Source organism: Mirounga leonina, unplaced genomic scaffold (assembly GCF_011800145.1).
Source record: "Mirounga leonina isolate KUSES-001 unplaced genomic scaffold, KU_Mleo_1.0 Mir_173, whole genome shotgun sequence".
NCBI lineage: Eukaryota > Metazoa > Chordata > Mammalia > Carnivora > Phocidae > Mirounga > Mirounga leonina.
In genome coordinates, this window is record NW_023270447.1 from 66,120,873 (window position 1) to 66,147,044 (window position 26,172).

Consider the following 26,172-nt stretch of genomic DNA (forward strand, 5'->3'; position numbering starts at 1 on the left):
AGAAAGAAAGAAAAGAAAGAAAGAAAGAAACTGGACCAAGCCATTGGGTGGCTGCCTAGAGACTATTGCCTTGGAAGGGTCTCAGAAGCAGCCATCCCACTTTTGCAAAAGGGTCTTTACTGCTAGTCTTTAGGACCTGACCTCTTTCTGTCCTGCCCATCCCCGAGACAGGGAAGTGATAACTTGGTTCACATTCTGATATGTAAATACCCACAGGAGCCCTCCCAGAGGGAAACACTATTAACAAACAAATATTACGGAGGCTGAGATGGGGTTTGGGAATGGACAAGCAAAGCAGTGTATCAGCTACAGCCCGACTGCACTTAGGAAGTCACAGGTAAATAGGCAGATAAGACAAAAAGTCACATGGTCACACATCCTGCATTCACACTGAGCAGGTTAGGACCTTACCATGGGGCAGAGCAAGCTTCATGGGGGTTTAGCATTGGAGGTTATCAGGGAGGGCTTCTTGGAGGTGGTAGTATGTGCAAAGAAATACAGAAGGTAGTAAGAGCCAACAGAGAGAGGGCATTCTCAATAGGGCAAGATGTGCAAAGCACGGAGGTGAAAAAGGGAATGTGGGAAACAGGAAGCAGTTAAATGGGGCCTCATGGAGCAGGAGAGCAGTAGGGAGGAGGCTGGAAAAATGGGAATGAGGGCTTACAGATTGTTAATCAAGAAAAGCTCAGACCAAGGAGATAATAGAAATAATAGACCTTTAATTATGACCCTCATTAAAATTGTGATGAGCTAAAATTGACCAGCACAGGAATATTCCTAGCCTTCCCCACCTCCTTCCTTTCTTCCTCTTCTTTGGCCTCTTCCCTCCCCTCACCTATTGAAGAGGGCTCTGGACTCCCCTCTGCCTCCAAAGAGGGCATTATTTTTGCCCAACTGGATTTTGAGGCCTTTAGGATGTACAGAATATCCAGAAGAGGAAAAGCAGTCAAGAAGCGGATAGGAGAGGAAAGCAGATTCAAATAAGGTTTGTTCTGGATTCTGTGTCCTCTTCATGATGTTTGAAAGTCACCAATAAAGAACATGAGTTATTTTTAAGTGTTTGTAGATTGCTGAACTGTATCTATCTGACAGAGCACCATTTTGAGAATGAACCACATGGGTATAACTTTCATAGGATTCCACTCTCTGGATGTTGATACCGCTGTCCTCTTCCTGAAGGCCATGAGCTCTTGGAGAACAGGGGTTCTGTCTAATTCATCGCTGTCTTCGCAGCATGTTGGGCGTGGCCTGGCACAGGGGAAGGATTTGTAAACATTGTGGTCAAGTGACCCCAAGGCTCTGGAAACGGACTCCACTCCCTTCCCTCCCCTCCTCCAAGATGAGGTGCCTTCCCCCTGCTAGTCTGAGGCTTTACTCATGTCTGTCTGTGTGTGTCTCTCTCATTGCAGAAGGCAGATCTGGCCGTGGCCCCCCTGACCATCACCCATGTCCGCGAGAAGGCCATCGACTTTTCCAAGCCCTTCATGACACTCGGTGTGAGCATCCTGTATCGAAAGCCCAATGGCACCAACCCCAGTGTCTTCTCCTTCCTCAACCCCCTGTCCCCAGACATCTGGATGTATGTACTCCTCGCCTACCTGGGGGTCAGCTGTGTCCTCTTTGTAATTGCCAGGTAAGGGCCATGCCTTGGCCAGAGCTCTGGCCCAAGGTTGGGGTTTCCGGGAGCCAGACTGACCCCCACCTCGTCAGTCCTTAGCCATGCCAAGGTTCAGGCCACTGCTGTGCCTGCTCCTCTCTCCCTCACTGAGGCTCAGATCCCTTTATATCCTTCGAGGAACATTCCGTAGCCCCTCCCACCCCGTGAGCTTGAATCCCCCAGGCCTTCACCTGGTCTGTGCCCACGGCCAGGAGGCAGCCGTCGTATCCCAGGCCCTGTGAGCAGTCTTGGAGAGGTTAAGTCATTGCCCAGAGCTGCACCACCTGGGCCAGGCACCCAGGACAACAGACTTAGGTGCATTGAATGGTCCAGCGAGTGGACTGAAATTTGGAAAACAGACTGCGTCCGCCCAGTCCACACAACAGGAGGAATTGTGCCATGTGAACACACACGTGTGCATGTGTGAAAACTTGGCACGTACATTAAACACACATGTGCACACGTGTGAAAACTTGGCACGTACATCCCTGTCCATAACACACGCTGGCAACCCCCTTGCATGTTCAGTCGTTCGCACGGAGACACAGCACATACTTGCTGGTGGATGGTAGGTGGAGCTCACTAGGGCACAGGTTTAGCTCGGTGTTTGCTGAGCACCTGGTGTTTGCCAAGCACCATGCTCTGTGCTTTACAGGCATTATGTGACCTAATTCTCTCAGGCCCCAGCCCCACGAAGGGGAGACATCTGAGGCTCACCGAGGCCATCCTAGCAACAAGTGACCGGCATTTGAACTCTCATCACCTAGGGTTCTATCTGTAATCCACATCTCTGGCCACCTGGACATTTGTCCTTTGCCCTGGCCCCAAGAGAGTGGCTCCTGGTCCCTAGGCCCTCTGCCCCCTCCTTCCAGGCTCCAGCCCCATCCCCTGCCCCGGTTCTTTTTCTCTAAATCCTAACAAGGTGCGAAGAGAGACTTCTCTGGAGAGGCGATTTGAGATCCAAGGACTTCGTGTTTGGGCTTTTTTTCCTCCTGAGTCTTCTTTGAAAGCCTTCCTCCCACCCTGCTCCCTTTCGCTCCCTTTCGCTCCCTCTTCCCACACAGAGAGAGACCAAAGGGAAGGATGTGAGGGAGGAAATTGTCCTGCCTCGGAAATCCTCGGCTGCCAGCTGGCGGGTGACGCCTGCCCGCCCTCCCCCGCCCCCAGCCGGCAGCCCAGCCCGCATTACGCCTCTTCCTGTAATGGCCTAACAAGCCTTTGAAAGCAGGAGCCACTCTCCAGAGCTCTTGCCGTAATTTTAGCAGATCCAGCCCACTCTGGGCTCCCTGCCCCCTGGAAAACAGCTCCAGCTTCTCCAGCATGACTCCGATGTGCGCCCAGTCCCCCTCCGACCCCTGGCCTTTCAGCCTGCTTTTCGCCTCCTGCCTCCTGGCAGGGAAGGTGAGGGACCCCCTTCACCAGGTTAGGCTGGGGAGACTTTCTGGAAGAGAGATGGGACTTCTGCAGCTGCTGCAAATGACACAGGACACCTGAAGGGGACAGGAGAGGGACAAGGGACCTGGCCACAGGGCCATGAGCAGTGTCACAGTACAATTACCACATTATGTAACACTCACATAATTCACACGCACCCTGCCTGATCCTTACAAAGGTCCTGTGAGGTGGGGATAACTCTCCCCACTTCGCAGAAGCAGCAGATGAGGCTCAGGGAGGGGAGGCTCAGCCAGTGCCCAACGTCAGAAAGCTTTCTCTTCCGGAGTCGGACGCCCGAGCAAGAGCTGTTCATTTTAAATCAGGGTGGCAAACCCCGGCGCCCGCGGGGCCGGACAGGAAGCGTGAGGGAGGGGAGCAGGGAGGGGGAGAGACCGCACGGCTGGATGGAGACTGCGCTAGGCAGGCATGCGGGGCCGGCGCTGCCACGTCCCTGGTGTTTAGAGAGAGACTCAGGTTTTTTATGTGACACTTCGTGGCTTTTATAGGTAGCCACTAAGTCCATTTTTTTCCAACACTGTCAAGGTCAAGCAGGGCACATCTCCAGGGTGGCTGTGGCCCTCTGTGCCCCCTCCATGTGGCCTGTGTCCTTCAGACCGCTCCAGGCTGGCGGGTGGAGAGCTAGACACCGCTGCCCAAGAGATGGGGTCGCCGAAGCGTGGGCAGGGCCCCGGGCCCCCTGCAGGGAAGCTGTGGCATGTTACAAGGCTGTCTGTCCTGCAAACTGGCCTGGGCTGGCCTGTGTCTGTCTAGCACCGGGAGTCCACGCATTGACCAAGGCCTTTCTCTGTCACCAGGATAGTCTTGCTTTATGCCTGGAGAGGTAGAAGGAGAGAAGAAGGGAGGGAGGGTGCGCTCTCACCATGGAGAGCAGGATAGTTGGCACTCATGGCAAGAAGATAATCCTAGATGCCTGATCCCTGAGGCAGGACTGAGGGTGAGCTGCCAGCCGGTCCAGCTCCTGGGAGTCACCTTCCCGTCACATCTGGTGCCGATGAGCATCCCAGGGAAGAGATGGTCCCGGCCAGCCAGTGCTCCATCTACACCTCCATCACTGGGGCTGGACTTCAGCTTCTCCCATGAATGCAGACCGAGTATCCCTAGGTCAGCCTCCACTAGCTCCCACCTAAGTGCGAGACTGTGACAGTCCTTTGCAGCTGCGAGCCATTAATCCAAGATCCATCGCTAACTTGGGTGGCACCTTCCTTACTGTTCAGCATCCAGCCTCCTCCTGTTCTCTCCTGTGGCCTGGGGGTTAGAATCTGGACCCTCCAGCTCCCTCACTGCAGGGGCGCCCTCCCCTGCCTGCTCCAAACCACCTCCCCATCTGTAAAATGGGCCCCCATTGCACTGTCCACCTCAAAGGGTAGCGAGGAGCCGGGCCCCTTACAGTACTTGATGACCAAGAGGCCTATTCTAGAGCAAAGTAGTTCGATCATGAGAAGCAAGTCCACCCCTGGGAGTTTATCCTGTTGAAAGTCACCACTGAGCCCCACTTTACAGTCCCCCCAAATCTAGAAAGCCTCAGCTCAGAAGAGAGGGTGGCCCTTCGGCATGGGTGCCCATAGTGGTGTCCCCAGGGCTGTTTCTTCCAGCAGAGTGTGCAACAGTGGGGTATGGGGACAGGCCAAGCACCAGCGACAGAGGAGTGGTTGAAAACACCTCTGAAGTAGTTGCAGAGAGTAAGGCAGATCCGGAAGAACCTGATCTGGAAAGAGTCTGGTGGCTTATTAAAGGAAAAGTCCAAGTTCTAGGTAGCACTATGGTATGATACTTTCCTGCGTTTAAAAACGACCACAGTTTTCGCAGATGTGTGTAAGCCACGCAGGACTTGTGAGGTCTCATCCAAAATCATCTTTACTGTGTCTCCCCGCTATTCCAGTGTGCTCAGAGCTGAGGCTCTCCTTGCCCCGTGAAGGCTCGGCCGGGGTCTGTCACTTTTTGGCTCATTTCCAGGTCACAGGAACCCCGGGTGTCTCTCTAATCACAAACACTGTTTCAATTCAGAAATGAGAAGGTTGAGTCCAGTAGAGTCCTTGACATTTCTACCTTTGTTCATACATCAGACCACTGGTTGGCCTGCTCCCCAGGTCAGCGTGCTCCCCTGATCAGCACCTGGCCCCCCAGCAGCCCCTGCCCCATGGCCTCTCCCCGTCGCAGTCCTGTTGCCCTTCTCGGATAGGACTTAGGGCAGAGTTGGGCTGGATCTCTTTTCTGCTTGGGCCCATCCGGTCCAGGGAAACACTTTTGGCCCAGTGTCCTTATACCTGGCTGCGTCTGGGTGTGCCGGCCAATACCCTGCAGCAGGGACTCCCTGTCCTGCATGCACCTGGGAGGCATGCATCAGCCCGACCCCTGCCCTCCAGACCCCCAGATGGGGCCCACCTCGTTACAGAGCCGCCTGCCAGCTCCCTCAGCAGTCCCGTGGACACGCTTCTCCCAGGACTTCCCAGGAGGCATGCGGGGACCGCTGAATGCATCGCTCTCCCGAGGCTTTCTCCGGAAGCTTCCCAGAGCAGTCTCCGCCTCTCCTCCCTTCAACCTTTATCTCTTCCTTGTGGATTTGTAGAGCCTCTAGCCAGTTCATGGTCATTCCCTTTGAATATCCCCGTCTTGGTTTGAAGCCTCACGTTAAAATTTCATATGTGTAGGATCTTCCCACTTTGTGAGAGCAAAATTCTTCTCCTGCGAGCTTTGGTGATCAATGTATAATTTATTAAAGCTTTTAAAAGGGGATGGACAAGTCACGACATCATACTTAAAGCATATCATACATTTAAAAACAAAACAAAATGCCACTGGACGTGCCCCTCCTTCTGGGCCTCTCATCTCAGCATCCTACCCCACGCCAGCCACGCCAGCCTCTCAGGGGCTCTCTCCAGGGTCTCCCAATCTCCCCAGAGTGTGCTAGCTTCCTCCGGCTTACATGGCCTCACCTGGGATTCATGCAGCAAACAAAGATCCCTCCGGTTATCAGGGCTTGTCTTCCTTAGAAGGCAGTGGGGGGCTTTAAGTAACAAGTTTTCCCTGTCATACAGGTATTTGTATATTCAGAGAGAAAAATCTGAACAATTATGTAACACATTGTTCTCTCCGGGGGTGGGATCCTGGAGTACTTTCGCTTTTTCATTGTATTCTTCTATACTGTTTGAATATTTTATGAAGTGTATGTTTTGCTTTTTTTCCACTTTAAGTGTACAAGTAATTGAAAAGCCCATTCTCATTTTTTAAAAAATTCATCTAATCCACCTAAAGCAACAGGCTGCCCTGAGATTCCTGCCGCCCTCCTAACTCCCCTCCCCAGAGGTAAATGCTGCTGATATCTTTTAGGTAGGAATCTTTCCAGACCCTTCCAACACATTTGTATACACACGTCCGTAAAGAGGCATAAAGCTGTATCTTTAGGAATCTATCTATATAAACGTGATCATATTGTTCTTTTTTTTTAATCACTTTTTTTTTTTTTAAACCAAACAGTATGGGGTGGAAGATCTTCCCCTATCAGGACATCCAGACATCTCTCATTCTCTTCTCTGAGCCGTGTGACATTGCGGAACAGGCTTCTGACGGAGTTTACTTAATCATTTTTCTGTTGAAGGACATTGAGGCTGTTTCCAGTTTTTAGCTATTACAAACAATGCTTTGATAAACACCCTCGCGCGCTTCTCTTTATGCTCATGTACGGGTGTTTTTTCTAGGCTGGATAATGAGTTGCAGAATTGCTAGGTTGAAGGGCATGTGCGCTTTTAATTTTAAGAGATACTGCTGAATTACTTTTACAACCAGAAAAGGGCACTAACAATAAAGAACAAGAAGCAAAATGGCCCTGGTTTCCCATTCCCGGCCTCCCCAGCAGAACGCTAAGTAAATTGGTACTAAAGTGACAGCACATCAATGTTTGCTAAGCAGGCAGCTCCCTGAAGCATGGGTGCCCCTTCCCTGCCGGCTCCCCCCAGCTCCGCCCACCGCTCCCCTCTCCCTGCTGCAGGTTCAGCCCTTACGAGTGGTATGACGCTCATCCTTGCAATCCCGGCTCCGAGGTGGTGGAAAACAACTTCACTCTGCTAAACAGCTTCTGGTTCGGGATGGGGTCCTTGATGCAGCAAGGTAGGTGCCTTGTCTCCCCAAGGCTCTCCTCTCAGGGGCGGGGGCGGGGGTGCCTCCTCTCTTGAGCCTCCAGGGCAGCCTCAGACCTGCAGAGCTGCCAGCAGGTTGGAGACACCTGGAGACTCAGGCATGTATCCTTGTCCCAGGTCCCTGTCCTCCACCAGTCCTGTGGCTGGACTGGCTCAGGGTCTGAGGCTAAAGCAGAGAGGCCATCCCACCCAGGACATGCAGGGCTCATCCCTAACCTCTCCTGCTGCAGTTGCAGTGGACATACGGCCTCCTTCTTGCTGGGGCCAACCCCACTGATGGCCCCATCACCTTAGACGCTGGCTGGGTCAAGTTGAGCGGAGGACAGGGGAGACTGGAGGCAGGGAGGCTGGGTGGGAGGCCATTGCAGAAATGAGAGGATGAGACCTGAACTGGGGTCATGGCCATGGGGGTAGAGGACAGAGATGGACTCTGAGAACTTCAGGATGTAGCAGGGATGGGACTTGGTGACCATCTGGCCGTGGGGAGCTTGAGAGTGAGAAGGGTCATGTTCCAGGTGGTGAGTGCATCAGGGATGGTATGCACAGAAGGACAGCATTTTCTTACATCCTCTAGAGGGAGGGCCAGTATGTTGCACCTGACCCTGGCCTGGTGGCCCACCCTGTGGCCAGATCTGCAGTTGCTCAAATGTCTCAAAGCAGAGCACCCTCACTGGCTGCAGAGACACCATGGGCTGAAGGGCAGGTGGCGGGAGAGGAGCCCCCCCCACCACCAAGGAGGACCCCTCTGCCCAGCCTTGCTGGCCAGGAGCCACGAGCTCGTTGTTCCTGCCTGTCGAGTCGTATGTCCAGAGCCTCTTAACTCAGGGAATGGGATGGAGGGATGGGGATGGAACGAGTCTCTACCTATGTTAGGATCCCACTAAGGGGCAGTGGGTGACAAGGAGGCAAGGAAGGGAAGGGGATCCAGGGGGCAAAGAATTCCCTGTCCCTCACTCACCTGTGTGTGTTCTCAAGGCCCAGTCCAAACCCTGGCCCTCAGTAGACATCCGTCAGCAAATGCCAAATGAATGCTATTATCCCAGCGTGTCCTGAGTGACCACTACGTGTCAAGCCCTGTGCTGGGCACTTAAATGAAGGAGGAAGAAGGGAGAGAAATCTGCCCCCAACTCCCCAACTCCCCAACTCCCCAACTCCAGCGATCTCCCAGCCACGACAGAGGCCAGTGCAGGGGTCTGGATAGGGATCCAGCAGAGCCTGGCACAGTCCACCAGGAAAACAAGTCATTCTCCCCTTGGAGGGGCAGCTCTTGCCCTAGGTCGGAGCAATCTGGCGGGGTTGGGAGGAGCAGGTAGATGGGGTTGCGTGTGGCTGGGTGGGGAGGGGCGCCTGGGGAGCCTCAGTGGTCTCCAGAGCTGGGAAGCCACAGGCGGCTTTCAGCGGAAGTGCCTCTTTCTGTCCCCACTATTAATGAGTGTCCCGAAGCCTCACCTTGCTTCTTTGTCCATTATCCTTTCTCAGTGACAGTTGGGAGAGACCTGGAAGCCCCCCATTGCAATAATCGCTTCTCCTCGCCCTCCCCCGGCTGCTATTCAAAGCCCCGGCTCCTGATGCATTCCCCCACCGGTTTTGATTAGGAGGGAGAAAAATAGTTATGTATTTGAAAAACTCTCCTTTGAGTGTCATCCATATCAAAGCAGACACTTTTCAGATTGCAGGTCCAAATATTCTGGGAAGTTCAGGAGTCACTTGCTATTTAAATCTCTTGAAAGCCGCCTAGTTAATTACTTCAGTTAGAAGGTTTCATCGAAATTGTGCTCCACACCCAAGGTCGGGGAGGAAGAGGGATCTATTTCGGCAACGAGCTTCAAAAAATGTTGATTTTTCTCCTCCAGCAAAGCACCAGCAGGCAATCTTGTGTTTGTATACTGCTTGTATCTGCAACACACTTTCTCCTGCAATTATATCGCTGCGGCCTCACGGTATTTGTGTGAGGCTGGGACAGAGGAAGGACCAGTCTCCGGGCTTTGCAGGGTCCCAGAGAGGGAAAGTGTCTGGCACAATCACACAGAGTTGGGAGCAGGATTCACTCCAGAGCCCCGGGGTTTCTACTGCCACCCATTCCAAACCGGGGACGGCAGGGGCTGACGAGCCTGTGAAATGTGCGTGTCGTTCTAGAGCAGTGGTTCTTAAATTTTAGCCTGCATCGGAACCACCTGGAGGGCTTCCCAAACCCAGATTGCTGGGCCCCACCCCTCAAGTGATGGATTCAGTAGGGCCTGGGAAGGGGCCTGAGAATGTGCATTGCTAACAAGTTCCCAGGAGGTGCTTCTGCTGCTGCTGGTGGTCCGGGGGGCACACTGAGAACATCTGCCAAGCTGTTACTAGATTATCAGTGGAGTCTGTGACCCAGAGGGGCCTGAGTAGCCCTAGACTGTGTCAGGGACCACCTGCCTTCTCCATTCTCCCAGGGTCTGAACTGATGCCCAAAGCCCTGTCCACACGCATCATCGGGGGCATCTGGTGGTTCTTCACGCTCATCATCATCTCCTCCTACACGGCCAACCTGGCTGCCTTTCTGACTGTGGAGCGCATGGAATCGCCCATCGACTCTGCTGATGACCTGGCCAAGCAAACCAAAATCGAGTATGGGGCTGTCAAGGACGGGGCCACCATGACCTTCTTCAAGGTGAGACCCTCTCCCTCCCTTGCAGCACCATGAGCTGACCCTCCCACACCCTTCGCTCTCCATCCCTAACTTCACAGCATCAATGGGCCAGGAATCCCCAAGGCTCAGGCCATCCCTCCCTGTTTGAGACCAGTTGGCTTTGGGGAACTTTGATGAGGATGTGGCCACCTGAGTTGGTCCCGGCACAGATCCTACACATCTTCATACCTGGGACAAGCAGGGTAAATGTGCTGTTTTCTTCCATCCTCAGAGAATGGCAGGTGGAAGGATGAGGCTGGAAAAGGAAGAAGGAGAAGTGTGGCCCAGACACACAAACAGCTGTGGGGGCCAGGGGGCTCCCTGCCCTTGACTTAAGGTCTCTGTGGCATCCATGTCCCAAGAGCCTGGCCTGCCCTTGGCCATGAGCTCTCCACTACTGAGAGGGTAGCAAGGAGCACATCCTTCAAGGCAGGGAGGAGGTTAAAACTTGACCAAGCGTTTATGAACGTTTCTTCGCACGTTACACTCTTAGACCACTGGTGTCCAGATAAAGCCCTCGTCACCTGCTCAGGTAGCTGTTCTGATGGGGATCTGGCCAGGGCTCTCCTGCTCCTCCTGCTTTGTAGGGTGTTGGCTCTGTTTCCCAAGGTTTTCACCTACTAGAGTAGCTAGGGTTTTCCTAACCCACTGATGGACCCTGAGAACCGGTAAATGTCCTTCTGGAAATGAATGTAAAAGTCACAGGAGCTACCACCACCAAGAGCTCACAGTGGGCCAGACTAATGGCTTGGCCTCACTGAATCTTCATGACCAGTCCTGTGAGGTAGGCACTACGATTATTTCCACTTTACACATGTGGAAACTGAGGCTCAGAGTGATGAAGCAGGTTGCCCAAGAACTCACAGCTGAAGGGCCCAGGTCTGCCTTCCTCCAAAAGACCATGTTCTAGGCCACACTCAGACTTGAGTGTGCATCCCTATCACCTGGGAGGCTTGGGAAAACCCAGATTCCTGGGCCCCACCCTCTGGGTTAGTAGGTCTGGGGCAGGGCCAAGAATGCACGTTTCTAGTGAGTTCCCAGGTGCTGGTGCTGCTGGTCCCTGGGCCACACTGAGAACCTCTGCTCTCGTGGTTTCTCCGAAATGGTCAGGATCGGGAACTTGGGGGCCGTAGGTCCATTCATCCATTTATTTATTAGTCACTTGGAAGCCTGGGCCCTGGTTCCACATCCCCCAGCTCTGGTCTCCTTCCAGGCTAAGCCTCGGAGGGATGGACTGAGCCTCCAGCCGGGCCTGAAGGAGGCAAGGGGAGGGCAGCAAAGGATGGGGAGAGAAAGCCTCTCCCTCCTGCGCACCGGAGCCTCACCAGCACTCTCCCCTCCCCTGGCCTCCCTGGGACCCTCCTTGAGGATGGAAGCAGATGTTTAGTGAGGAGGAGAGAGAGAGGAAAAGGTCTCCCCTCCTGTGATATTGCTGTTACCACCAAGAAGTGGCCAATGTGGCCTTCCTGAGAGGTCACTGTCGTGCATTCGGGGCGGATAGAAGCATTGTGATAGGCATGGTAGGAGCCCTCTGGGACCCTGGGTATGTGTTCGTGAGTGTGTGTGTAGGGGATGCCTGTGTGCGTGTGTGACAGTATATAATCCACAGAAACATGCATTTAGGTGTGTATGTGTACACACAGGGGCCCGTGTACAAAGTCGACCTGTGCGGGTGTATGTGTGTCTTTGTGCTTGGACAGGAGTATTTGCAAAAATCTGTACGTGTGCTGGCAAGCACATGTGTGCGTGCATCCCTGTGCTCCAGGCATGTGGATAGGTGCCTTTGTGTGTATATAGGTTCTGTGTATATGTGCGTGGAGATTATACGTGTGTCTATCTGCCTGAATGTCCCCACGGGCGTATCTAGACAAGTGAGCCTGGGGGATGGGCATCCGTGTGTGTCATAGGCCATGCATCTCTACGTGTAGCTTGTATGTGTGTGTGATGGCCCCTGCGTGCATGTGTCTGCATGTGCAATGGTTCGTGTGTGTGTGGCGGGGGGGTGGGGGGGTGCGCACGCTGCTGCAAGTGCGCCTGCTCGTACCTGTCCCCAGGCTGTGGCCCAGCCCTCTGACTGTGCCAGAGCGTCTCATGCATTACACATGAGCCCGTCTCGAAGCAGGGCTCCCGATCAAAGGGAAGCGGCATAAATAAGCCCGGTGCAGGCTCATTGCCGCGGATTGGATGCCCTTGCCTCCCTCCACGCTAAGATGCTCAGATTGGCTTCCAAGAGCCTGGTTCCAGCCCCCACCGCACTGCTGTCTTCAGCATCAAGCAGCGCCTCCAGCAGCCTGTTCCGCCCTCACGCACCTTCCCTGCATACTGTGCAGCCCGGAGGGCAGAGGAGGGACACCCATGCTGTCACCCAGCTGGGATGCCGGGGCCCCGGGGCCCATGCTTACAAGGGCTCCTGGCCAGAAACAGCAGCTCCGCATCCCCTTGCAGAACCAAGCCTGCTTTCCCGCTCTCCTGATCACCAGTTAATCCCCTTGGACATCTGGCGACATTGTCTCCCGCTTGAATTCGAGGGAAGCTCTTCTAGCGCAGGCTCCCTTATCACTGACAGCAGCAATGGGACCGCGTTGCAGGCAGAGAGGAGCTTGAATGTGGCGATATGAACCCCACCTCAGATCATGAGCTGGAAGCACAACACCCGCCCAGAAGTTCCCCAGACAAGCTTCCTTCCTCCCCACCCTACCAGCCCCCACCCTCCATAGCTGGGCTTTCCAGTCACCCGTCCCCTTCCCAGTCCCCACTCCTCTCCCCCGTGAGGTGGTAGCCTCCTCATTATCACTTTCAAGTTAGAGCTGGAAGGAAACCTGAGTTGAACCTGGAGAAACAGAGAGGGTGGGTGATTTGCCCATGATCACACAGCAGATCAGTGGTGGAAGCACGACGCGAGGTCAGATAATTCTGTGTGCACACGCGGCGCCCTCCCCCACACCCCCTCTAGGGTCTTCTGGAGGGCAGTCTTCCCCCCTGCCCATGAGTGGATGTGGCACTAAGCTTGAACAGGGACCAGCTTCAGGTGTAGCCACAGGATATCTAGGAGACATTGGCCAGGTCAACGGTAGTAGTAACATTTGTCGAGCACTTACTCGGTGCCGGCCACGTTCGGGCACTTGACCTGCATTCACGCATGTCATCCTCACAGCAACCCCAGACCGCAGAGACCATTATTATCATTCATCTCCATCCGACATCTCAGGAAGGTAGACTCCAAAGTGACCTGAGTTCACACGGACTTACCTAAGATGGAGGGCTAGTGAAATGCCGAGCTGGGATGGGAACCCCGGTGGTCTGGCCGGAGCCCTCGCGCCCACCCTGCAGCCCGGGAGACGCACAGCTCCAGGCGGCCCGGCGCTCTGAAGGAAATTTCACTTGAAGAGTTGTGGGGGAGCGGCAGACCTCACAAACAGCATCTCCCGTGCTGTCCTCCCTCTGTCTGGGAAGATAAAAATTAATTAGGAGATGAAAAAGGAAGTCTTTGAAAGCACTGTATGGCTGTAAAAATATGTAAATGTAAAGGAGAACACTGGGGAAGCGTGTTCACTGGGCAGCTTTGAAGGGAGCCAGGCTGTCTGAAGACGGCTTCTCCAAGGATTTAGCCCCCTTCCGTGCTGCGATGGGGGAGGGGGGCCCGTCACGGCAGGAGGGACTGTGGGTGACGGACTCCCACTCAGGGAAGAGACCAGAGCTGGGGCCCAAGGATCCCAGGCTCCCCGGGGCTCCAGCTTTGTCAAGCCCCCCACCCCCTTGCACAGCCTTGTCTGGCCCTAGCGATGGAGCCTGGAGAGGCCTTCCATCCAACGCCCCATCTTCCAGCTGCTCGGCCGACTCTTCCATGAGCTGGAAGGCTCACCCCATCTCAGCCTCCAGTTTCTCCTGGCCCATCTGCTGGCTGGTCTAGAATCAGAGCCCTGCCTTCAAGCAGAAGCAGGGCCCCCAAAACACAGGGGCCAGGCAGGATTCAGTGTCGTGCAGCCTGGCACGGTCAGGTCACCCTGGTCTTAAAAGTCAGACAGACCAGGACTTGAGTCCTGGGTGTGGGCTCTGCTGGGTGACCTGGGGTAAGTCCCTTTATTTCTCCCAGCCTCAGTTTGTTCCCCTGTATGACACAGATACGGGTTCCCCGTACGCGGCAGTCAGCAAGAGGACTCGGTGCACTCCTGGGCATATATGGTGGTTAGCCCAACGCCGGGCACACAGGTGCACTCGAGTCAGACGCCTCTTCAGCTGGTGGACCCAGAAGACTAGGAAGCAGGCTGGACCCTTTTCTTCTTTTGCCTTGTAGTCCCCAGAGGACTTAACCAGAGCACTTTGGAGAGGGACCAGCCAAGGGACACCTGGAGAATCCCCCTTTCTCCAAGTCACTGCAGATGGGGGACCATGGGCTTTGGGAAGGACCTTGGTGCCTCTCACAGGATGGCCATCGGCCTCTGCTCAGAGCTAAGAACTCGGGAGGAGCCCCAAGACCCTCAGAATAGAAGAGACCCCGAGAGGGCAGGCCGAGGAGCAGGGACAGGCGCGGGGCTTGGCCCGTGGTGAGAGGAAGTGAGTGAACACTCGAGGACCGCTCTGGGCCTTTCTGTGGAACGGGGCTGATAATAGAACCCCCCTCGCAGAGTTACCGAGATGACGAAGTGGGATAATTCACGGAGACAGCATCACAGAGTCACAGTGAGCACCTGACACAGAGTACACGCTGTAAGAAGTGCTAACCATTCTTACGGTTTTGTTGTTGAAAGTGGTGGTACACAGGCCTGCTCAGCCCCCAGACACGGTTTTGGGGACCATACACTGCTTACATTTTCTTGTGTGAGTTGCCAGCATTTTAAAATGGAGAGATTTTTGCATTTAGAATATTCACATTTCCAGCTTCTTGAAAATGTGAAGGATCTGGCATCACTGAGCTGCTCACCCGCGGAACAAGTTGTGGGAGCCAAGAGGCAGTAGCTTTCCCAGGCTCTCAGAATCCCACTCAGCGCTCCCTCCTTCCGTATTTATGGCTCCCCCCACCCCCCGCCCCTGTCAGCACTGGGGGTTTCTACCCCGGGCATTGTGTCATTTAATTTCTGTAGAAACTCTGCACTGTAGAAATGATTATCCCTAGTTTCCAAATGAGAGAACAAGCCTTCGAGAGAAATAATGTGATGCCAGCCACTCGTCTGGCACTTCGTAGGGATCGAGCTCTGTGCTCAGCTAACGCCCATTTTACAGATGTGGAAAATGAGGCTCAGAGATGGGACGTCACTGGCCTGTGGTTGCAGAAGGAGCTGGCCTTTGAACCCAGGTTGGCGTGACACTAGAGTCCAAGCAGCAGAGGTGACCCCCTCCGACTGCCTCCATCCCCAGCCTGCTGCCATCCCCTCCTCTGCACGGGCCAGACAGCAGCCTGCCCCCCTGCCCCCGCCCCTGCACACACACACACACAAGCCTTGGGGCAGGCACCAACAGCAGGGGTTACTGCAGGACTGGAGGGTCAGTGAGTCTATCCTGGCAAGGTGGACTGCAATGGCAGGCAGAGGCAGCAGACTCAGGGAGGCCGCCTGGTCCCCACGGAAATAATCCCACAGACATGATTAACTGCTCAAGTATGTGGATCTGATAAGGCCAAAGCCTCCACACCCAGGGATAAGCAAGCCAATTGATTTGAGGAAAGGTCTCCTTTCCACCATGGGAAATACCCAAGGTCTCGCATGGAATCACATTGCCGCTGCCTCTCTGCACACGTTCCCTGGGATTCAGCTCCCTTTGAAATGGATAGATATTTTTATTTATACCCATATACATTTTTCTTGTACAGAAATGTTAAATTCTCAAGATTAAGTATCTTCAGTTGGGGAAAAATCAATTTACTTCTTTGAGGAGGCTGGAATTGAAAGTCGTGAGCCTGAAACTTACTTTCTTGCCAGTTTTACTGATAAAAAAAGCCTCTCCGTCCTGGCACATCGCCCTGTATTGGCTGCTCCAAACAATTCCATTAATTCATTTGGGTGACTGGCCCTGAAGCAATGCTTATTAAGGTTCCCAGTGGAGCTGGGACAGGCAGGGTGACGTGGGAGCCTTAGCTCTGTGGGACCCCATTCCCTGGGGTGGTGATTATAGCTCAGGACAGTGACAGGAACTCTGGCCTCTGGTGACCAGGCCCAGGAGATGGGAGAGGGACCTGATGCTCTGGGAGGGGCCCCGGCTATACCCCTCCCTGCCTCAGCCCCACGCTGCTAGAGGGGAACTTTTCAGGGATGTGTCCTGGAATCACAGCATCTAGAAGACAGGAGGGAACTTAAAGGGAAGCAGAGACCATGAGTGGATGTGGTTGAGCATGGGAGCCCCAAGACACAGAGTAAGCATAGTCGGTGGCCATCCTTGGGGTGCGGATTTCAGAGCCACCTGCCTAAAGTTGGTGGAGGTGTGAATTTGTTGACACTGGAGCTGGGAGAGCGGAACCGCTTGAAATCAGCATCACAGCCAGCTTCACTCTCTTCTCTCAACTGGCCCCAGCTCTCTGCTGTTCTTCCATCTCCCTCACTGCATTCCTTTACCCACTGGAGGCTTTTATGTGTCTTCCTCAAAGCCCATCGGCCTCAACAGCTTCCTGACCCTCAAAAGAAATTTCTGTCTGCATTTACCGTGGAGTATTACTGGAACGAACCTATGTTTTAATGTCGGAACCTGTTTCTGCTTGACATGCCTGTGTAAAGGAAGAATGGGGTGTTGGGGGAGGATACAGGGAGGAGTTTGCAGAAAGAAGAGTTCTCATCCCTTTCTGAGACAGAAGGAGTGGGGCAGGGCTTCCTGAGTGGTTCATTGTCAAGTTCCTTTTGCCAGTGTTTGAGATTTACTGATGGATGACTGGCTTCATGGGAGAGTGAGGTAGTGTGTAGGTAGTATGTGGGTGAGAACATGAACATGATGAATGAGAGGATGGTTGGATGGATGGATGGATGGATGGATGGATAAATAAGTAAAAGGCTAGGTGGACAGTTGAGTAGTTAGTTGAATGAATTAGTGTGTAGGTAGTATGTGGGTGAGAACATGAACATGATGAATGAGAGGATAGATGGATGGATGGGTGGATGGATGGATAAATAAGTAAAAGGCTAGGTGGACAGTTGAGTGGTCAGTTGAATGAATTAGTGTGTAAGTAGTATGTGGGTGAGAACATGAACAAAATGAATGAGAAGATGGATGGATGCATGGTTGGATGGATGCTTGGATAGAAGCAGGAGCAGGATAGAAGCTTCCTAACACAGTGAATCTGGGCAGGAACAGTCACAGAGTGAGAAAGGCCCTGAGGGATACAAGGAGCCAGAGGAGAGTCTGGTTGGATGGATGGATGGATGGCTGTATGATGCATGCATAAGGAGACCTAAGGGGAGCCCTGATGATCTCATCAACCCCCAGTTCCCATTGGAGAATTTGGAAGGCAGGAGAGACTGGGATGGAAAAGAGCTGAGGTGCTGGAGCCACTGATGGGGCAATAGTACTTAGTTATAGTGACCATGGGGGCCGAGTATCTGAGGAGCATGCGTCCCTGGCCCCAGGGAAGACTGGACTTGGATGATCTGATTAGAGGAATCATTGGAATCGATTATCTGAAAAAACAATGATTTGGGGCACAGCAGTAGCTTGTGTGTGTACGTGGTTCCGAGAGCAGATTACCTGGAACTTAGCGTCTTAAGGCAACAGCATTATGATCTCCCTGACTGGGTCAGGAAGCAGTACAGCTTAGCTGCGCCCTCTGCACGGGGTCCGGGACAGGCTGCAGTCAAGGTATTGGCTAAGGCTGTAACCATCTCAAGGCTCTGCTTCCAAGCTCGCGCACGTGGTTGTTGGCGGTGTTCAGGTCCTCCTGCGTTGTCGGACTGAGGGCTTCAGTTCTCTGCTCCTTGTTGGCTGGAGGCTGCCCTCTGTTCTTGGCCACGCGGGCCTCTCCACAGGGCAACTCACAGCACGCAGCCGGCTGTCATCAGAGCAGCTGGGGAGAGGAGCCAGAGAGAGTGCAAGCAAGAGCGTCAGACTCCTGTAACCTAATCTCAGAAGTGACATCCAATCGCTCCTAGGGGGCAGTTAAAACCAAGTCGCTAGTCCAGCCCACACGCAAGGGGAGGGGATTACACAAGGGCAGGAGTACCAGGGACAGGGATCATTAGAGCGGCATAGAAGCTTGGACAGAAGCTTCCTACCACAGTGCATCTGGGCAGGAACAGTCACAGAGTGAGAAAGGCCCTCAGGGACAAAAGGAGCCAGAGAAGGAGAGTCTGGACATCCGAAATTATGTCTGAGGAGTCAGAAAAGCTGGAAATCAGGAATGTTTTTAAGGGCAGGAGTAGCTAGTAGGGGAGTGTGTCTGGCGCCAGAGGAGGAGCTGGGGTGGGGAAGAGTAGCTGGCAAGAGAGAGTAGCTGGCGAGCACAGGTTTGAAGGTAAGCGCTCAAGAGGCGAGAGTAACCGGTGGTAGAGTAGTTAATTGCACACAGGCCTGGCAGAAAGTAGGATGGCTGAGGACAGGAGGAGCTAGAAGCATCTGAGCCCTTCCAGGCCTTCGGCTTTGAGGCAGATAAATTTGCAGGTGGGACAATAGCTGCTTGTCTGTGAAGGTGCCCCCAGGCCCAGAGGAGGCATCACTGGCCCTTGGTGGATTCTGGGTTCTGATAAAATTCCAAGTGGGGTCTTGCCTGCTGCTTCAGGGCTCCCTGCTCTCCCAGGCATGCTTGGGTCTCCAGGAGCCAGTTTTAGAGAGGATAGCCCTCACCAGAGCTGGGAAGCCCCTGGAGAATAGTAGATACACTTTCCTCCCAGCCACTGCCCCTGCCGCCTGGACTCCCAGCAGACACAGCTTCTTTCCCCATCCCCTACCCATCCCCCAGCCCTGCACCAGCCTGTCACGCACACCGGAGCTGGGCCGGGTGCCAATCAGACAGGCTGACATCACAGACAGGCACAGCTAGACTTGGAAGCAGCCGGGTACAATGGGGCCGGCAGAGCCACCTGCTCCCCTGGGATCTGTGGGGGCAGGGCCATTCCCTGCTGGGAGCAGGTAGCTGGCTGGCTATCATCTCCCGAGAAATCTCATGAATGCCATGCACCCTGATCTGCCCATTCTCCTCAGGCAGCAGGGGACATTCAACCTCGGGCCCCTCTCCTGGCCCCAGCACCTTCTCTGAATCTCCCCAGCCAAGCAGGACAAGCCCAGCAGCCCACCCCCTGGACCTCATCTTAGAGATGCTAGTTCTGCTCATCCATCAGCGTCCAGCCTGGAATGCTTTGGGGACAGTCACAGTAAGGAGATAAGGGGCCTGCCGACCACGTGCTCTGACGGGCCCCTCTTCTCACTCCGCTCCTTAATGAAGTCCAATAGACAGAAACCCTTGTCTTCCCTTGGAACACAGTACACAGGAGGGGCCCCCTTTGGTTGAAGTGGGAGCGGGGGCCCAGAACCCACCAAGCTTTGCCTTCATTGGCAGCCACCTCTCTATCTTCACAGATTTTTATGTGAGGCAGTGACAGCTAAGTGGCTGGGAACATGGGCTCTAGAGCCAGATGGCCTGGGTTGGAAGCTTAACTTTGCTACTTAGTGTCTGAGTAACCTTGGGCAAGTGACTTAGCCATGGCTTCAGTTTCTGTAAAATGGAGCTAAGGGTCCTATGATTGTTGTGAAGAATCAGTGAGTTAATGCAGATAAAGCTCTTAGAACAGGGCCGGCACATGGAAACCTTTAATAAAGGTTAGAGAAAGAAAATGCATTTTTTAAAAAACCAGTCTGAAAACCACCGTGCCATGGCAAAGAGCTAGGGGTTTCTAGGTAAGTGGGCCTGAGTCTGAATCCTGGCTTCATCCCTTACCAACTGTGTGTTTTGGGACCTCCCCTCCCAGGGCCTCAGTTTCCACAGCTGAGCAAGGGGTGGCCTTCCCTCCCATCAGAGGGTTTTAGACAGAGTTCAGTGACCAGAGCCCTGTTAAGTGGGGTGCGGGGTGCTTGGCCCCTGATGTGCTCAGTTAACTGTGTGCATCACCCCTCCCATCGTGGCCCAGAAATCCAAGATCTCCACCTTTGAGAAAATGTGGGCCTTCATGAGCAGCAAGCCATCAGCGCTGGTGAAGAACAACGAGGAGGGCATCCAGAGGACCCTGACGGCAGACTATGCACTGCTCATGGAGTCCACGACCATCGAGTACGTCACCCAGAGGAACTGCAACCTTACCCAGATCGGGGGCCTCATCGACTCCAAGGGCTACGGCATTGGCACGCCCATGGGTGAGCAAGGGGCTGCAGGCGGGTGAGAGGGTTGGGGGGACAGAGGATGACTGGGGCCCCCACAGCTACTCATGCACCCCATCTCCTGCTCCCTCTCCCAGCTCATCCCATTGAGCCTCAAAAGGTGTCATCTCTTCAACCCAGAGACAAAGCAGTAGAGTCACAACCTTGCGAGGTCAGCCTCGGCCTAAGCAGAGGAGAGCTGGGGCCAGCACCGAGGTAGGGGGTCGGTTCAGAGGTCATGCCTGCTCTCTCTGACCTCACCCCTGTCGATGCAGCCCTGATACACGGGGCCTGCCAGGGGCCGACGGAGACAGGGACTCCTTGGCAAGACTCCCACCCCCAATCAGGACCTTGCTCCCACCCAGACACCATAGAAAGATTCCAAGAGGGACCTTTAGGAGCTTATGGAGAGGCTAGTGATGGTGGCCGGCGCTGTCCAGGGTCCTGACAGGGGCACATGCACAGGGACTGAGTGCCCCTGCCAGCCCGCTCCCCGCTCCCCCACTCAGGCTCCCCGTACCGGGACAAGATCACCATCGCCATCCTGCAGCTGCAGGAGGAGGACAAGCTGCACATCATGAAGGAGAAGTGGTGGAGAGGCAACGGGTGTCCTGAGGAGGAGAACAAAGAGGCCAGCGCCCTGGGTATCCAGAAGATCGGGGGCATCTTCATCGTCCTGGCCGCCGGGCTGGTCCTGTCCGTGCTGGTGGCTGTGGGCGAGTTTGTGTACAAGCTCCGTAAAACAGCAGAGCGAGAGCAGGTAAGCCTCAAGAACCGGGGCCCGCGTGGGGAAAGGAGGGAGTGGGGAGCACAGGGTGTGAGCTGGGTTCACACCTCCCAGGCACGCATGGTGTCTGAGCCAGCCCTGCCTTGGCTCCAGGAGGAGGCTTGCCAGCCCCACCTCTGCTCTGACTCTGAGCACACATCCCCACCACTGTGGCTCCAGGCCAGGCCAAGCCCCCTCCTCTCCAGCTGGCCCATGCAAAAGCCTCCACTCTGGCCTTCCTGCCTCGTCTCTCCCATCCGCTCTCCAAACACAGCCAGGGCCCTATTTAACACTTCATTCAGACCATGTCATTCCCCTGCAGAAAACCCTCCAGGGTAATTGTTGAAGCTGGGTGATGGTTACATGGGACTTCATTATGCTGCTCTCTCTACTTCTGCATATAGTTGGAAATTTCCATAATCAAAAGTTTAAAAAAGAAAGGAATGTTAAGAGGTCTGGCCCAAGCATCCAGGCAGTAGAACTCTGCTCAACCCATCTCATTAATTCAAGTGTGGTTGAGCAGTGGTTCTGGGTCCTGGTAGCAAATTAGAATCACAAGGAGAGAGTTTTTTAAGTCCTAATGCCCTGGCCTCACTCCCAGAGACTGTTTTAATTGGTCTGTGGCAGAGCCTGGCATTGGTGTCTTAAGAAAGTATATTTACAGGGTGATTTAAATGTGCACGTGAGGGCGCCTGGGTGGCTCAGTCGGTTAAGCGTCTGCCTTCGGCTCAGGTCATGATCCTGGGGTCCTGGGATCGAGCCCTGCGTCGGGTTCCCTGCTCAGCGGGAAGCCTGCTTCTCCCTCTCCCTCTGCCTGCCACTCCCCCTGCTTGTGCTCTCTCTCTCTCTGTCTGTCAAATGAATAAATAAAATCATTTAAAAAATGAAAATTTAAAAAAATCAATGAGCATGTGGGTTGAGGGCCTCTGGGCTGGAGGGAGGCGCCTCTCACAGGGAGGTTCAAAGGGACACAGGGCCAGTGTGGAAGGAGATTGTAGGTATGTCCTATATGGAGGGGACCATTCAAAACAGGTACTTTTTACAACCATCAGAAATGAAATGGGGTCCTTTATAATCGGTAAGCCAGAGTCAGCAAAGAGGAAGGGGAAAGATCATTCTTGTGTCACAGTTCTTATGGGCATGAGGAAAGGGACATGCTCCAGTCTTGCTGGGAGCAGTCCATGCGTACGTTTCTGGAAAGCAGCTTTGCAGTGTGGACAGTCTTAAAAGTGACCACACATTTTGACAGTGAATTTCTACTTTTAGAAATGCACCCAATGGGGGCGCCTGGGTGGCTCAGTTGGTTAAGCGACTGCCTTCGGCTCAGGTCATGATCCTGGAGTCCCTGGATCGAGTCCCGCATTGGGCTCCCCGCTCGGCGGGGAGTCTGCTTCTCCCTCTGACCCTCCTCCCTCTCATGCTCTCTGTCTCTCACTCTCTCTCTCTCAAATAAATAAATAAAATCTTTCAAAAAAAAAAAAAAAGAAATGCACCCAATGGAAGTGGCCAGTTTTATTTACAAGGATATTCAATGAAGTGTTAATTAGCACATGAAAAATGGAGGGGAATATCCCCCTCAATGTCCAATAATAAAGAAGGGCTAAAAAAAATTACAATACATTAAAAAAGAACAACCAAATTCTTTAGGAATTCCCATTACAATTGGAATGAGCTCCACAATCCACTGAAAAGCCAACAACAAGATCTGGTCCTAGCCCACTTGTCTGACTTTCTCCTTCCCACGTTCCCCTCCCTCACTCTCCTCCACACACACTGGCCTCCTCTTTAGTCCTTAACGCACCAAACACCTTTTAGCCCCAGGCCTTTTGCACATGCTGTTCCATGTACCTGCAATGCTCTTCCCACCCACCCCCACCCCCACCCCAAGCACCATATTATTGGCATGTTCTGGTCATTCAGGTTTCAGATGAAATGCCACCTCTCAAGGACCCTTCCCCACCTGGCCCCACCCCCGATGCCCCTCTGTCTCATTCCACTGCTTTGTTCTCTTAACAACACTTACTGTGCTCCGAAGTGATTTATTTGTTTGCACGTTTATTACTTGTCTCTATCACATCATAGACCAGAATCTCCCTGAGGGCTGGGACCTGCCTTTTTCACGTCTGTTTGCCTGACACCTAGAACAGCGCGTGGCACATAGTAGGCCTTAGTAAATATTTTCAGAATGAATAACTGCAGGTGAGGAGGGTTGCCATTCTGTGTTTGGCGGGCGGACAAGGGGAAGTGAGTAAGAGGCAGAGCCAGAATTGAGAATCTCCGCGCCCTCCCCTCCCCCGCACAGCCTTGTCACAGCTGCCTGGGGGCTCCTGTGAGGACCTCACCATGCAAATGGAGCCATCAACAGCCCCCACTGCCTTCCAGACAAGCCACAGGACAGCCTCTGGCCTTGGGTCTCCTAGGAGCCCCCGCCGTCAGATACCTGCAGGCAAAGCATAGGGACCCAGGCCAGAAACCACTGCCACCCAGCTGCCCTGCAGGGACCTGCCTCCCATTTGCACACCTTGAGAAACGTGCCGGACTGTCCGTGTGGGAGCGTGGTGATTCTGCCCATAGTGGGAAGCCCTCCCAGGGGAAAGGTTACCCATACATTCATCAGGTGTTTCTTAAGCCTGACCCTGGGCCAGGCCTAGTGCTGGGAGCTGGGCTTACAGGGATGAAACTGGCTGGTTCCTGCCCTCAGAATCTAGTGGAGAAAAATCAGGCAGGTCAAACTCCTCAAACTTTAATGTGCACGCCCATCAGAACCTCAGTTTGCTCATCTGGGAAATGGGGATAGGATGATACTACCTGCTCTGTCTACCTTAGTCTCCAAACAAGAACGTAACGCTCTGTAGGCTGCCTCATAAACTGGTCATCTTGAGTGGGCAGAGGGTGGGTGGCCTAAAGGTGAGAGCGAGACAGGCAGCCTTGACACCAGCCTTGGGAGGAAGGGGAGGAGCTGGCTGGGGTTGCAAGGCCGGGCCTCACCCATGTGCCCCTTGCCCTCCCACCCCACCCCAGCGTTCCTTCTGCAGCACGGTAGCCGATGAGATCCGTTTCTCCCTTACCTGCCAGCGTCGGGTCAAGCACAAGCCGCAGCCTCCCATGATGGTCAAGACTGACGCTGTCATCAACATGCACACGTTCAACGACCGCCGGCTTCCAGGCAAGGACAGCATGGCCTGCAGCACATCACTGGCCCCTGTATTCCCCTAGGCACAGGTGGGGTGGGGACCGAAGGCCTGGGGGCAGGGCAGAGGAAAGCAAGGAGACTGGAAGGCACCTCCCCTGTGCCCACCCTGGGCTTGGGGGCCAGAGCTGCTGCCTGCCTGCTGAGCCAGGAGCCCTCTGCCCTTACCTCCCAGGAAACCAGCAGGCCCCTAGGCCAGCTGCTTGGGCCTCACTCGCCTCTCATTTCTTCTGTGGGTTTCTAAAGCTGCCAGCCGAGACAGCCAAGGCCAAAAGGAAGCACATGCCTCTCTCAGGCCAAACTCACCTGCCCCTCACCTCTCCTTGACAGTCAGAAGTTCCTACCACGGCCTTGCTGAGGCCAAAGAAAATGGGAAACAGCTCGTATGTTGCCTCTCCTTCCCCCATGAGCCCAGGCCTCCTGGGCCATGACCGTGAGACCAGAGACACAAACCTTGGGCACCTTAAGGATTGTAGTGTGGCTACCAATGGGAGCTGAAGATGGGGAATGGCCGCCCCACATGTCTTGGGCAGAAGGAAGACTTCATCCCTTAGGGGCTGCTCACATAGTCTTGGTCTCTTGGACTTGGCACCATGTATGGCAGCCTCCATCTTGGCAAAGTTGAAGGCAGAGAGCCCCATAGAAGAAAAGAGGAGTTTGGGGTATGGGAGAGAGGAAAATGCACAAAGGCCACCATTTTGAATTCTTATGGACGATGTCCCAGTTGTTCCCATTCCTCAAGGAGGTCTCCAGGAGTATAAAGTGGAGGAGTGGTCAGAGCAAGTTTTCTACTTTCTGGCCAGAAGATAGAGGACCCCCTGAATCTCTCAGAAGGGGTGACCAGAGATTCAGCCGATATTTGAAGCCAGAGGAACAGTGGATTCCATGGAAATCCCATAGGCCCTTGAGCCATTGGGTCTTATTTTGCTGGTTAATGAGCTGTTTTCTAAACCCTAGTGGCATTTGAGAGCTTGGGCTCTTTGCCATCTACTCATCAGCAACTCCCCATTCCTGGCCAGTTGACCTTGACCTCCTTCTGTCACCTTGGAAGGAGAAGACAAGCCTAGATTGAAGTGAAAGTCCTGACCCTCCCCCCAAAAGAGGGATACAGGTCCTATGGCACAGGCTAACTTTGGGGTCGATGGGGAAGGCCAGGAAGGCCCTCAAGAACTCTTGGCCTCCTGAACTTGCCAAACCTAAAGATGCTCCCCAGAAAGGAAAGTGTTCAGGGACAGGGTATCAGAGCTCATAGAGGCCCCAAGGGTGGGGAAAGAAAAGCTGCCTCCTGGAGAATTAACCAAAGACCCCACATAGAGAGACAGGCCATCTAGGCCCCGATGTCTTGTCCAGAGCAGCTTGGACCTAGTGGGGCTTGGGGGTATAGCAAAGAAATAGTAGCAGATGGGGCACCAGTGAGGGCCAGACCAGATGACTTGTGGGTTCCAGCTAGGTAAGATGGATGCTCTAGAAGTCTGTGACTAAGATTCTGGAAAAAGAATGAGACATGGGAGGTTTAGGAGCAAAGTGTCCTTAAAGAGACTACGACGGGACCAGCAAAGCTTCCCATTGCTAAGGGTGAAAGGCAGTCTCAGAACAGGGGAGGGAAGGCTGGAGATTCCGGATGGGGACCCAGAAGACACTATTATCCCCCTCCCACCTCTCTCCTGTTTCTGCCTGGGGAGTCTGGTTAAGGAAGAGCTACATTTAGATCTCAAGGACCTTCTCAGCTGGGGTGAAGGATAATCTTTAGCTCCCCCCAGGGACTCCCAAAGCAGGAGAGCGCAGTGGGCTCATGTGATAAATACCGTTCCTCCTCCAAACTGTGAGCTGCAGGACCAAACCAGCTGGTTCCCACCCTCCCAGCAGCTCCAACAGGCTGTGTGCTGGGTAGGTGGGAGAAGGGAGCTGGGCGCACAGCATCGCCAACACACGTAATGACGGGAGAAGCCATGCTGTCGTGAGCTCGTGTGTGGGAGTGCGTGTGTGCACGCATATATGTGTATCTGTGTGTGTGTGTGAGCCCTAGGGCTGGGGGTGAGGGAC

The 26,172-nt window shown here is 54.0% G+C and overlaps 1 protein-coding gene across 2 annotated transcripts in view; it reads left to right on the plus strand.

The window, feature by feature from the left end:
- The window catches only part of GRIK3 (glutamate ionotropic receptor kainate type subunit 3), a 215,082-nt gene extending 190,927 nt beyond the window's left edge, over nucleotides 1-24,155 (plus strand). The window contains exons 11-16 of one of the 2 annotated variants that reach the window (XM_035019078.1): nucleotides 1,410-1,633; nucleotides 7,098-7,216; nucleotides 9,675-9,892; nucleotides 19,948-20,170; nucleotides 20,683-20,933; nucleotides 23,961-24,155. In XM_035019078.1, the coding sequence (XP_034874969.1) occupies nucleotides 1,410-1,633; nucleotides 7,098-7,216; nucleotides 9,675-9,892; nucleotides 19,948-20,170; nucleotides 20,683-20,933; nucleotides 23,961-24,155 (1,230 nt within the window). Of the gene's footprint in view, nucleotides 1-1,409; nucleotides 1,634-7,097; nucleotides 7,217-9,674; nucleotides 9,893-19,947; nucleotides 20,171-20,682; nucleotides 20,989-23,960 lie in introns of both variants that reach the window. The other variant, XM_035019079.1, reaches the window with a different exon arrangement.
- The last annotated feature ends 2,017 nt before the right edge of the window (nucleotides 24,156-26,172 follow it).